A 14,261-nucleotide genomic window follows, 5' to 3' on the forward strand; every position below is an offset into this window, starting at 1 on the left:
TAAATAAATAAAAAATTAAAAAAAATATTATTTATTTAAGTAATCTCTACAACCCAATGTGAGGCTCCAACTCATGTCAAGAGTCACATGTTCCTCCAACTGAGGCAGCCAGGAGCCCCTTACAGGCCCTTTTTTCCATTAGAGACATATTCAATGTTTTCCCAGTTGCTAATCTTAAAAAATTATCAAATTTGCAAACTTTTTTAAAAGAATTTAAAATTGTTTTTAAACTAATGGCATTATGAAAACACTCCTTTGGGAAAGCATATTCACTTAAAAACAGCAAAGAACAATCTGCAAGCCTCACCTTTACCTCCTTTCAATTACATAAACTGGTACACTGTAATGCACTGTATGCATGTCAAATTCTGTGCTACTCTGAACATTCGCTCTCTTTTGAAAGAAAAAATTCCTTTCCTTGGTGCTCTCTCACTTAGAGTCACTCATACTAAATGTTATACCAGGAACCAAGTTTCAGCTGTTCCTCTGAATACCCTATGTTTCCACCTATACTTCTTTCATGGAGAATCACAGGAAGAGGAAAGATGGATGTGTTTGGTCTCGGTAATTTTTTTTTTTTTTTTGTAGCCTTATTATTGTTGTTGTCAATATTACTGTGACTCAATGTCAATACATACATTAATGGGCTCTGCCCACAGATACCCCAGATTTGATACTGATTGTCTGATAAGTCAGCATGGAGAACAAGGTGGTAGCTTTTTTTTTTCCCCAGAGGGTCTGGCATTTTTAAAATAGCAGGCGTCGTATAAACATAGATGTGGAAAGAAGCAATGCAATGGGAAAGTAAATCTCAATACAAATATAGAATTGATTGGAATTAGTGGGGAATCTACAGTGGATTTGGATGATCTTCACTCAGGCATCAGTGCAAGAAGATGGGAGGGAAGAAGAAAGAGTTAAGTGATCACTGGGAGGGAGTTTTGGGCTCAGAAGGCTGCCTGAAGGCAGGGAGCAGGTCACTGGGCAAGAAAGAAATTTACAAAGTAAGAAAATCTACTTGGGAGCAAAGGGTGTGAGTATGAAGGTAAGAGTGCAAAGAGGAAACTGAGACAAGGCTGAGAAGACAAAGATACAGTTAAGAAATTGATGTTTGGGGATCCCTGGGTGGCGCAGCGGTTTGGCGCCTGCCTTTGGCCCAGGGTGCGATCCTGGAGACCCGGGATCGGATCCCACGTCGGGCTCCCGGTGCATGGAGCCTGTTTCTCCCTCTGCCTGTGTCTCTGCCTCTCTGTCTCTCACTGTGTGCCTATCATAAATAAATAAAAAATAAAAAAAAAAAGAAATTGATGTTTGATATGATGAAACACAGATGGAGAGAAGGGAGGTTTGGAAAGACGGTTTATTTTTATTTATTTATTTATTTTTAAAAGATTTTATTTATTTATTCATGAGAGACACACAGAGAGAGAGAGAGAGAGAGAGAGAGAGAGAGAGAGAGGCAGAGACACAGGCAGAGGGAGAAGCAGGCTCCATGCAGGGAGCCCGATGTGGGACTCGATCCCGGGTCTCCAGGATCACACCCTGGGCTGAATGCGACACTAAACCACTGAGCCACCGGGGCTGCCCCAGGAAAGATGGTTTAAATCACAGAAAAGAAAGATCACCAAATGCCAGAATCTGATGGTGAGTGAGAAGACATTTTTAACTTAAAATTGCTAAATTACTTGCTATTTATTGCTTTGACAAGAATATTTTCATTAAAAGATTCAAAAGGAGGAGGCACCTAACTGGCTCCATTGGGGAGCATGTAACTCTTGGTCCCGGGGTCGAGATTTCAAGCCCCACTTTGGGGGTAGAATTTATTAAAAAAAAAAAAATTTCAAAAGGAGGATTTTCCTAAACTACACATAAATTCTTTTTTTTTTTTTTTTTAAAGATATTATTTATTCATGAGAGACACAGAGAGAGAGGCAGAGACATAGGCAGAGTAAGAAGCAGGCTCCCTGCAGGGAGCCCAATGTGGGACTGGATCCCTGGATTCCCGGATCACACCCTGAGCCAAAGGCAGATGCTTAACTGCTGAGCCACCTAGGCATCCCTTAAAAATAAGAAAAATTAAAAAAACAAAAACAAAACATTATGGTCTTCAAAAATCAAGTTGCTCCCTCTGCCTACGTCTCTGCCTCTCTCTCTGTGCTTCTCATGAATAAATAGAATCTTAAAAAAAAAAAAAAAGTTGCATAAAGCTATTCTAAAATGAAGTTATAATCCACGGCACTTAGAATGATGCTTTATGTAAGCAAAGCCAATTCATATCTTCCTTGGCAGTTGCTTTGAAAGTTTTATTTGGTTGTGGGAGGAAGAGCCAGAGAAGATTTTTTTCTTGATGGAAGTTTAACCCAACTCCAGATTACCCAGAGACTAGTTATCCAGCCATGTGAATGGAGGGCTCTTTGTCTCTTCCCTAGTTTCCGTTCCTCTTCCCTCCTGCTGCCACCTTTTGGCCATTTTACTGCTCCTACGTATTTCTCATCAAGAGGGATAGGAAGAGATAAGGAAAGATGACACTAAGAAGTGGGCTTTGTATGTTAGCTCCAGGAAAAGTCTAAGAGGAAGTTGAAACTGAGAAATGAGGCTTCTGGGTAATAAGGTTTTTGATTATTTGTGCTCTAGAAGTATTGAGGCTCAAGTGATATCACAGAAACAGTGTAAGTGATGGTTGGTTGAGATCTACCTCACTTGATGTCCTACACTTTGGATATGGAAATGATGACAAAGTTACTTTGTTTCTATTATGTTGCATCTGAACACAGAACTGATAATAAAGTAAATGGAGCTTAGGAGTAATATGACAATATCTTGAAAAAATTTGTGTATTTTTAATCTATCAAAAAACTGTTACCTTCAGGCCTAAGAGAAATGGAAGATCTTTTGTCCCCTCCCTTCTATGACCCCTCAAGTTTTTTTTCTTAGTCACTTCCCCCAAATCATGAAAGCTGAAGTCAGCAGTTCTCAACATCATCTTCCCTGAGAATACCTGGCACTTTTAGGAGTTGTCCTGACTCTTTCAAACCTCTAGACAACAATTTAATGCTCAAAAGTGGGGTCTGTCAGTCTTTTTCTGTAAGGGGTCAGGTAGTAAATATTTTAGGCTTTGTGGCCTATGTAATCTCTTTCATAACTATTGAACTTTGCTGCTGTAGTGCAAAAACAACCATAAAAAATCCGTAAACAGGGCAGCCTGGGTGGCTCAGAGGTTTAGCGCCGCCTTCAGCCCAGGGCGTGATCCTGGAGACCAGGGATCGAATCCCACATCAGGCTTCCTGCATGGAGCCTGCTTCTCCTTCTGCCTGTGTCTCTGCCTCTCTCTCTCTCTCTCTTTCTGTGTCTCTCATGAATAAATAAATAAAATCTTAAAAAAAAAAATCTGTAAACAAGTGGATGTGGCTGTGTTCCAATAGTACTTTATTTATGGACTCTGAACTTTAAATTTCACATTATTTTCATGTGTCATGAAATCTTATTCTTTCAACTTTTCCCCTCAACCATTTAAAATATAAAAACCATTCTTAGCTCAGACTATATAATAATAGGAGGCAGGCTGATTCAGTTTGTCAACACCTCCTCTAAAGTAAGAATTTCTTGGGATTACTTCTTTCTGCCTATGGACACCGCCAAGTAAGCATTGTTTTTTTTTTTTTTTTTTTTTTTTTTTTTTTTTTTTATTTATGATAGTCACAGAGAGAGAGAGAGCGCGGCAGAGACACAGGCAGAGGGAGAAGCAGGCTCCATGCACCGGGAGCCCGACGTGGGATTCGATCCCGGGTCTCCAGGATCGCGCCCTGGGCCAAAGGCAGGCGCCAAACCGCTGCGCCACCCAGGGATCCCCAAGTAAGCATTGTTAAAGTTTCCCCTCCCACTGCCATCATGTCTAAGTCAGGGTCTCCCAAAGATCCTGAACAGCTGTGGAGGCTCTTCATCAGAGATTTGAGCTTTGAAACAACTAATGAGAATCTGAGGGGCCATTCTGAGCAATGGGGAATGCTTATGGCTTATGTAGTAATGAGAGATCCATGACCACCATTAGCACCAAGGGCTCCAGAGGCTTTGAGTTTGTCATGTACACCAATGTGAAGGAGGTGGATGCAGCCATGTATGCAAGGCCACATAAGGTAAATGGAAGAGTTGTGGGACCAAAGAGGGCTGTCTCAAGATTCTCAAAGGCCTCGTGCCCACTTAACTATGAAAAAGATTTTTGTTGGTGGCATGAAAGAAGACACTGAAGATCACATCTAAGAGATTATTATTATTTTTTTAAAGATTTTATTTATTCATGATAGACAGAGAGAGAGGTAGAGACACAGGCAGAGGGAAAAGCAGGCTCCATGCCAGGAGCCTGACGCAGGACTCAATCCCGGGAGTCCAGGATCACGCCCTGGGCCAAAGGCTAGGGCTCAACCAGTAAGCCACCCAGGCATCCCCAAGAGATTATTTTGAACAGTATGGGAGAACTGAAGTGATTGAGATCATGACTGACCGAGGCGGTGGCACAGAGAGGTTTAGCTTCTGTAACATTTGATGACCATGACTCTGTAGACAAGATTGTCATTCAGAAATCCCATACTGTGAATGGGCACAACTGTGAAGAAAGGAAAGCCCCCTCTAAGCAAGAGATGGCTAGTGCTTCATCCAGCCAAAAGGTTGGAGTGGTTCTGGAAACTTCAGTGGTGGTCGTGGAGGTAGTTTTGGTGGGAATGACAACTTTGGTCATGGAGGGAACTTTAGTGGGTGAGGTGGCTTTGGTGGCAGTGAAGGTGGTGGTGGACATGGCAGCAGTGGGGATGGCTCTTACAGATTTGCTAATGATGGAAGCAACTCTGGAGGTGGCAGAAGCCATAATGATTACAACAATCAATCCTCAAATTTTGGAGCCATGAAAGGAGGAAATTTTGAATCTTTTATTTTTTAATTTTTATTTATTTATGATAATCACAGAGAGAGAGAGAGAGAGGCAGAGACATAGGCAGAGGGAGAAGCAGGCTCCATGCACCGGGAGCCCGACATGGGATTTGATCCCGGGTCTCCAGGATCGTGCCCTGGGCCAAAGGCAGGCGCTAAACCGCTGCACCACCCAGGGATCCCGAAAGGAGGAAATTTTGGAGGCAGAAGCTCTGGGTCTTATGGTAGTGGAGGCCAGTACTTTGCCACACCACAAAACCAAGGTGCCTATGGCGGTTCCAGCAGCTGCAGTGGCTATGGCAGTGACAGTGGGTTTTCACTACTGCCAGGAAGCAAAGCTTAGCAGGAGAGGAGAACTAGAGAAGCGACAGGGAAGCTACAGGTTATCACAGATTTGTGGCCTCAGCTAAGCACAGTGGTGGCGGGCCCTATGTGCTACAAAGAAGACATGTTTTAGACAATACTCATGTGTATGGGCAAAAAACTAGAGGACTGTATTTGTGACTAATTGCATAATAGGTTGTTTTTGTTTCTGTTCCATGGAAAATATAAAGCATTCCAACAAAGGGTTTTAATGTAGATTTATTTTTTTGCACACATGCTGTTGATTGCTAAATGTAATAGTCTGATCATGACACTGAATGTGTCTGTTAAAAAAATAAAGACTTTCTGATTGCATTCTAGAGATAAATGAGAAAAGTTAACCAGGCAATTAATTGTGTCAAGCTTCAACCCTACTCTTCTAGGCAGTGTGGAGACTAGAGTAATAGGTCTTTTTAACCAATAATGAAAGACTATTAAATACAGACAAACTAATATAACCTAACCCATCAACCACTGCCACTCCAAGCTGTTTATGAAACTGGCAGACAGGGCTGAGTCACAAGGCCTTAGAATCTAACCCTGGGGACTCAGCTGTTCCCCCAGACTTGTTTAATCTCAAACGGCACAGGAAAATAATGAAAGGTTAACTCAGAATCCAAAACACTGTCTGGAACTGGCAGCCTAAGGTAGCTGGAGAAAGCTCCTCTGGAGTAGCTCAGAACTGACTTTTACTGGATTGTCCGATTATTCCTGGGCACTCTCAGCTAATAAGTGGTGTAGAATCTGGGTCATGGGGATCCCTGGGTGGCGCAGTGGTTTAGCGCCTGCCTTTGGCCCAGGGCGCGATCCTGGAGACCCGGGATCGAATCCCACGTCAGGCTCCCGGTGCATGGAGCCTGCTTCTCCCTCTGCCTGTGTCTCTGCCTCTCTTTCTCTCTCTCTGTGACTATCATAAATAAATAAAAATTAAAAAAAAAAAATTAAAAAAAAAAAAAAAAAAAAAAAGAATCTGGGTCATGTTACAACTACCTTGCAGTCAGTCTACCCTCAAAGTATGAGAGCTTGTGCTTTAAAATTACCCTGACCTGTAGACAAGAAAAGTTGAGGCCTCCTTATTTAGCCTCATGGTCATGAATGTCCTTATGTATTACTCTTATTTGGGTTATTTCTTTCAAAGTGCCTTAATCTAGCAGATGAACAGACTGAATTGTTATTTCTCTCAGGCACCTGCTTTTTCCTAACTCTTGACTCAAAAAGCACAAGCTCATCCTCCACTAGTTTTATTGAGATATAATTGGCATATGGCACTGTATAAGTTTAAGGTGTACAGCATAATGATTTGACTTGAATCTACAGTTTAATTCATTTAATTTTAAGCAGTTTTTTATTTACAAAATAATTGGATAGTTCTATATACCTATCCCACCTCCATTCCCTCCCCCAGTCTCCCCTAGTAACTTGCATTATTATCTTGCATTAGTGTGATGCATTTCTCACAATTCGTGAACCAGTATTGAACCAATACATTAGGTTCATTCTTTGTATTTTAAAGTTCTATGGTTTTGACTGACCCATATTAACATGTATCCACCTTATAGTTTCATACAGAATAGTTCTGTCACTCTAAAAATCCTCTATATGTCACTTATTCATCTATCCCTCTACTCTCCCCTGGGAGTTCTGGCAACCACTAATTTTTTACTTGTAGAGATTTTTACTAAGTTCTATAGTTTGCCTTTTTCAAAATGTCATATAGTTGGAAACAGAGAGTACGTATCCTTTTTCAGACTGACTTTCACTTAGCCATACACATTTAAGTCTCCTCCATGTCTTTTTGGGGCTGAATAGCTCATTTAAAAATTTTTGTTCATTTCTTATTAGCAAGAAATAATATTATATAGATGTACACAATTTGTTTATTCATTCATCTACTGCAAGACAACTCAGTTGCTTCCAATTTTTGGTATTATGAATAAAGCTGCTATAAATAATCATGTACAGAATTTTGTGTGGACGTAAGTTGTCATCTAATTGGGTAGACTCCTCGAAGAGTGATTGCTGGATCACATAGTTTGGTAAGATTATACTTGGCTTTGTAAGAAAATGCAAACTGTCTTCCAAAGTGGTTGTACCATTTTGCGTTCCCGCTGGCAATGAATAGGAGTTCCTGTTGTTTTTCCTCTTTGTCAGCATTTTGGATTTTAACCATTCTGGTAGGTACGTAGTGGAATTTCATTTCATTAATTTTCTGTTTCCTAAGATGTTACGCACTTTTCATATACTTATCTCTGTATCTTCACTGGTGAGGTGTCTTTTGCCCATTTTTAATTGGGTTGTTTGTTTTCTTATTGTTGAGCTGTGTGTGTGTGTGTGTGTGTGTGTGTGTTTTAGAGGGTGGGGAGGGCAGAGAAGGAGACAGAGAGAATCTTAAGCAAGTTCTATGCCCAATGGAACCCAACAAGGGACTTGATCTCATAACCCTGAAATCATGACCTGAGCCAAAATCAAGAGTCGGACACTTAACCAACTGAGCCACCCAGGTGCCCCTCTTTGTATATTTTAGATATGAGTACTTTATCTGATGTGTTTTTGCAAATATCTTCCCCAGTCTGTGGGTTTATTTTCTTAACAGTGTCTTTCTCAGAGCAGAAGTTTTAAATTCTAATGAACTGTATCTTATAAATTTTTGTTCATTTCACTTGGCCCTTTTCTAAGCACTGGGGATACAACACTTGGGGCAGGGCAGGGGAAGCAAAGTCCCTATCTTTGTGGACACTACATTCCAATGGGGAGAAGCGTAATAAATAAAAATATATTTTTTTAATGAATTTTTTAAAGATTTTATTTATTTATTCATGAGAGACACAGAGAGAAAGAGAGAAGCAGAGACACAGGGAGAGGGAGAAGCAGGCTCCATGCAGGGAGCCCGATGTGGGACTCAATCCCGGGTCTCCAGGATCACACCCTGGGCCGAAGGAGGCGCTAAACCGCTGAGCCACCCAGGCTGCCCATAAAAATATTTCTGATGGTGATGGGTACCAACAGGTCTGATCAAAGAAAAAAAAAAAAAAAAAAAAGCAGAGAAAAATTACAGTGCCAGAAAGGTAGGGATAGGAGCCACAATTTTAAATATAGCAATCAGAGAAGGTCTCAGTGGCATAAAGTGACACGTGAGCAGAGACTGAAGAAGGTAGAGAATAAGCCGTGAGGATAGCTAAGGATATCTAAGAATCTTAACACTGCAAATAGTAATGACCAAGGCCCTGAGGTGGGAATATGGCTGTGTTGTAGGGACAGAAAGCAGGCCAGTACGGCTGGCACCAAGTTAGAAGGGGGAAGACAAGACAGATAAGCCAAGCCAGAAGGCAGGGGGCCTTGTAAGCTATTGTAAGAACTCTAGCTTTATTCTGAGATGGGACAGGATCCCTATGGATATACCTTTGAGAAGAGATTTTCGGGAGGAAAGGCAAAAGCAAGGAGACTAGTGGGGATGACATGGCAATAATCAATGCACAGTAGCAGTGGGCTAGAAAGTAGTGGTCAGATTCTAAAAATATTCTGAAGGTAGAACTCACAAGATTGGCATAGGTCAGAGGTGGGGAGTGAGAAGGAAAGGAGCCAAGGATGACTCCAATGCTTTTAGATGAATGGAGCTGTTGTTTACTGAGGAGACTGTAGAAGCAGCAGGTTTTGGGAGGGATGAAGATAGGAATTTGGTTCTGGACATACTGAGGATGAAGGGACTTACTAGCCACTAAAGTAGAGATGTAAAATAGGTAGTTGGCTATATATAAAACTGAGGTTCAGGGGAGAGTTTCTGGTTGAATATAATAGGTTGGGATTCACCAGCATGTAGGTAGTAATTAACGCCTTGAAATTGGATGAGGTCACCTACGCTACAACTTAGAGAAGCAAAGAACAGGCCTGAACTCTGGAGCACTCCAACACTTGGAGGGTAACAAGGGGGGAAAATAGCAATGGAGATTGAGGAAGAGTGGCCAGTGAGATACGAGGAAAATCCAAGACAGAATGGTATTCTGGAAAATGGGAAGATAATGTTTCAATGACAGTATGACTGACTTTTATTTTATTTTTTTATTTTTATTTTTTTTTAAGATTTTATTTATTTATTCATGAGAGACACAGAAAGAGAGAGAGGCAGAGACACAGGCCAAGGGAGAAGCAGGCTCCATGCAGGGAGCCTGACGTGGGACTCGATCCTTGGACTCCAGGGTCACGCCCTGGGCCAAAGGGAGGCACTCAACCGCTGAGCCACCAAGGCATCCCTATGACTGACTTTAAAAAAATATATTTTATTTATTTATTCATGAGAGACAAAGAGAGAGGCAGAGACACAGGCGGAGGGAGAAGGCTCCATGCAGGGAGCCTGATGTGGGACTGGATCCCGGGACTCCAGGGTCACGCCCAGGGCCAAAGGCAGGTGCTCAACCACTGATCCACCCAGGGACCCCATGACTGACTTTATTAACTGTGCAGCTAGGTCAAGTAAGAGGAAGATGGAAAACCTTAGCAATGGGGAATTCCTGGGGAGCCTGAATGGAGGGTTCAAGAGAGAATGGGAGGAGGAAGTGAGGAGAGAGCTCAGAAAACTCTTTTTGTTTTAAAGAGAAACTGAGGAATAGGACAGTATCTGGATGGGATACACAGCCAGGACAAGAGTTTTTTTTTGTTTGTTTCTAAAAAAGAGTTGCCACAGGCTGTGTGCATGCCGACAGAATGATCTAGTTGAAAGACACATAGGAAGCAAAAGCAGAGAGCAAAGTTATTTGAGAGATGCAAGATGGTGTCTAGTGGTAATGGAAGTCACCAACATGGCTGACCTTATGGCAGTTCCTTCTCTATGGATAGAATTGTAGTAAATGCAGAGTTTCCATTAGGGTTTAATGAAAATAGCATACAGGTTTTTTTTACTATCCAAGTTCATGAGACCCCCTGGTTTTAGGCTATGATCATGACAGTGAGTAACTAAGGTAAGGGGAATGACAAAATCACTGGAGTGAAGGTGAATGAACTGAGAGGCTGTGGTGTTGGAGAAATCAAGTATGTGGATAGTGAAATCTTCAAGAATTCTGAAACAGCAGTACTACAGAATGTCACAGAATGTGACAGTGAGCTGAGAGTTAAGATCTTAGTCCCTTCCTGAACAAATGCAGCCTGAGCCAGGGAATCCCCAATGAACAAGACAGCTGCTTCTACTTTTTTTTTTTTTTTTAAAGATTTTATTTATTTATTCATAGAGACACATACACACACACAGAGGCAGACACAGGCAGAGGGAGAAGCAGGCTCCATGCAGGGAACCCAATATGGGACTCGATCCCAGGTCTCCAGAATCACACCCCGGGCTGCAGGCAGCGCTAAACCGCTGCACCACTGGGGCTGCCCTGCTTCTACTTTTGGACAGTTAAAACGATAGGAGACTTCTTCCTTACTCTGAGCTAAACTCTACCACTTAATATTCCCCAAATCGCTCCTCACCCAGTCTTCTAGAACTCTTCATGATGAGGCAGAGAACTCTCTTGCTCAAGATGGCTCTTGAAGCAACTGAAAATAGTTCCAAGTTTCTTTTCTAGGAAAAATATCTGGGGATATTCTCAGTTGGTTAAGTAGCTGCCTTTGGTTCGGGCCATGATCCCATGGATCCTGGATCAAGTCCCATGTTAGGCTCCTTGCTCGGTAGGGAGTCTGCTTCTCCTTCTCCCTCTGCCCCTCACTCTGCTTGTGTGCTCTCTCTCAAATAAATACAAAAATCTTTTAAAAAAAAGGGGGAAGAACATCTATTGTTCAGCCATTTCATATGCATCATTATTTCCAGGACTTCCACCCTCTTGATTGGCTCTTTGGGATACTCTTGTTGATTTCCTTGGGATAATGGAGTTAGTGGCACTATCTTCTGATTTCCCTTCTGATATTCAGATCACTATGTTAAATTAATAAATACTTTATTTTGCCAAGGTGAGTGTGGGCACAACATTGTCACTGAGCAAAAGCAAAATTCTTATACAAACCATACAAAAATGTTTCTCATAATCTGCAGCCTTCTGCTAGCCCTAAATTCATAGTGACTTATAGTAGTGGAATTACTGACAAGAAAGAACATTACAGTTAATATTTCCTAACACAATGCAGAACATATTATGAATTAGTGCATTAGAAGGAGTACTTACGAGAATATCAGTATTTTCAAAATAATTTCTCCAGTATGGTCTGATTTTTCTCTGTCCACCAATGTCCCATACATTCAGTTTAAAACCTTGAGATTGTACACTTTTGATGTTAAAACCCTGAAAGAGAGGCAAAACATGAAGCTTTATTAAGCTTTAGATCATAGTTCTGACAGTTATATTTAACAGCTGTGTTATTTATTAATTATGAGGTACTCTGCCAGATGTGATACTGGTAATATTGAAAATTGTCTGCTATGATACGGAAGAAAGAAATGGGTTTTTATAGGCTTACTTCAGGTTTGGAGTCACTGTTAATATTAACATGACAATTTCTCTAGTAAGTGTACACACATGCACGTGTGCACGCACACACACACACACAAAACTGCTGAGGACAACTTGGAATGAGTTCTAATAATCAAGATGATAACATTTAATAGAACATTACATTTAACTAACAAAAAAACAGAAGCTGAATCTGCAGATTCAACAGAACAGAACAAATCCTGAGTTTAAAAAGAGGCAAGAGCTACTGGAAGATAGGATTCTTTAAGAAATTTCTTCATATGGATCAACTCAGGAAAAAGGAGCTGAAGTTAGGACACTATGGGAGAAGCTGGTTTATAAATGGACTATTAGCCCAATGAGGAAGGGATGGCCTGCTAGAACAGCATGTTCAAACTCTGAAGTGGGGCCCTCAGTTTTTTATTTTTTTATTTTTTTTATTTTTATTTTTTTTGGGGGGCCCTCAGTTATAAGCAGTGATGAAAATAAACAAGAAGGCATTGGAAACTGTTCTTTCGTAAGCATCTCTGATGAACTTGAAAGTATTCATTTCTCAGGACAGTGACTCAAGGTGGAACTCTGGGAAAGGTGCACAAATCAGGGGCAGGTGGAGCTGGGAGTTGGTGTGCAGAGAAACAAATTAACAAGACCTCTGGGGTTTGGAGAAAAGGCATTTCGTGAGCAATAATTAAAAAAGAAATATTTTTCTGAGAATGATATAGTGAAATCAAGACTTGAAAAATCCAATCAATAGATTGCTACCACAAAAGTGACGTTTCATCCAGGATAGCTGGAGGGAAGTGGGCCTGGGGATGTCTCCATAAATATGTGCCTCACCTGGCAGCTTGCCAACACTACTGCCTAGTGCAGAAGGACAAGGCACAATGTGACAGTACAGAGCACTGCCACCCAATTTCCACTGAGGATAAATGGGCACTAGGGAATACCTGGGGATGATGCTGACTATAGCTCCTGTAAGATGTCACAACTGAATAAATTAGAAGTTTAAGAACTCCAAAGGGAAGTGGCTTAAGTTTATTGTAAACGGCAGCTTCATTCTGACTCACTGACAAAACCACTTTTGTGCGCTTAAGAATTGTACACTTAACTACAACATTAAATGTCAAAGCCAGTAATGTCAAATCTTTATGGAGTGAAGCAGAAGATAAATAAGAGTAGCTCCTAGAATTTGACTATATGTATCAACTGCCTTAAAATTCTAAAAGTCATCAAAAGAAAAGAAATCTATTAAGACCAACAAATATAAGAAATTATTCTAAGGAAATAATAATGGGTGCAAACATTTAGAAATGTAAATATGTATTTACATATATAACAGTAGAAAGATGTTCAAGATGTATTATTCAGTGAAAATGATGATATGATATATTCTTTGAGTCATTTTAATTTAATTAATTAATTAATTAATTTTTTAGTCATTTTTATTTTAAATATATGCATCATAAGGGTGCCTGGCTGGCTTAGTTGCAGCAGAGCATGCAACTCTTGATCTCAGGGTTATAAGTATGAGCCCCATGTTGGGTGTAGAGATTAATTAAAAATAAAATCTTTAAGGGACGCCTAGGTGGCTCAGTTGGTTAGGCATCCAAATCTTGGTTTTGGCTCAGGTCATCATCTCAGGATCATGAGATTCAGTTCCACGTCAGGCTCTGTGCTCAGTGCAGAGTCTGCTTGAGATTCTTTCCCCTCCCTCTCCCTCAGCCTCCACTCATATTCTCTTTCTCTAAAATAAATAAAATCTTAAATAAATAGAATCTTTAAATAAACCCATCACGTACATACATAGAAAAAAATGGATACATTCTTAAATGTTAACAGTGGTAAAAAAAATTTTTAACAGTGGTTATGTCTGGGCACTATAGGTGATTTCTAGTTTTGCAATTTTACAAATGTTTTACAAATTTACTATAATGAGCACCTATTACTTTTTCTTTTTTTTTAATTTATTTTTTATTGGTGTTCAATTTACCAACATACAGAATAACCCCCAGTGCCCGTCACCCATTCACTCTCACCCCCCCGCCCTCCTCCCCTTCTACCACCCCTAGTTCGTTTCCCAGAGTTAGCAGTCTTTACGTTGTGTCTCCCTTTCTGATATTTCCCACACATTTCTTCTCCCTTCCCTTATATTCCCTTTCACTATTATTTATATTCCCCAAATGAATGAGAACATATAATGTTTGTCCTTCTCCGACTGACTTACTTCACTCAGCTACTTTTTCTAATATAAAACAAAAATGCAAAGCTTGGTTGTTTTTTTTTTTTTTAATTTTTAAAAGATTTTATTTTATTTATTTATTTTATTTTTAAATTTTTATTTATTTATTTATTTATATTTTTTTAAATGTTTTTTTTAATTTTTATTTATTTATGATAGTCACAGAGAGAGAGAGAGAGAGAGAGAGAGAGAGTGGCAGAGACATAGGCAGAGGGAGAAGCAGGCTCCATGCACCGGGAGCCCGATGTGGGATTCGATCCTGGGTCTCCAGGATCGCGCCCTGGGCCAAAGGCAGGCGCCAAACC

The 14,261-nt window shown here is 40.5% G+C and overlaps 1 protein-coding gene across 1 annotated transcript in view; it reads right to left on the minus strand.

Moving 5' to 3' along the window:
• The window catches only part of ARL3 (ADP ribosylation factor like GTPase 3), a 36,984-nt gene that overhangs the window by 12,549 nt on the left and 10,174 nt on the right, over nt 1-14,261 (minus strand). The window contains exon 3 of the mRNA XM_025467056.2: nt 11,433-11,549. Within this exon, the coding sequence (XP_025322841.1) occupies nt 11,433-11,549 (117 nt within the window). The remainder of the gene's footprint in view (nt 1-11,432; nt 11,550-14,261) is intronic.

The sequence above is a fragment of the Canis lupus genome, chromosome 28 (assembly GCF_003254725.2).
Source record: "Canis lupus dingo isolate Sandy chromosome 28, ASM325472v2, whole genome shotgun sequence".
In the NCBI taxonomy this organism is placed as follows: domain Eukaryota; kingdom Metazoa; phylum Chordata; class Mammalia; order Carnivora; family Canidae; genus Canis; species Canis lupus.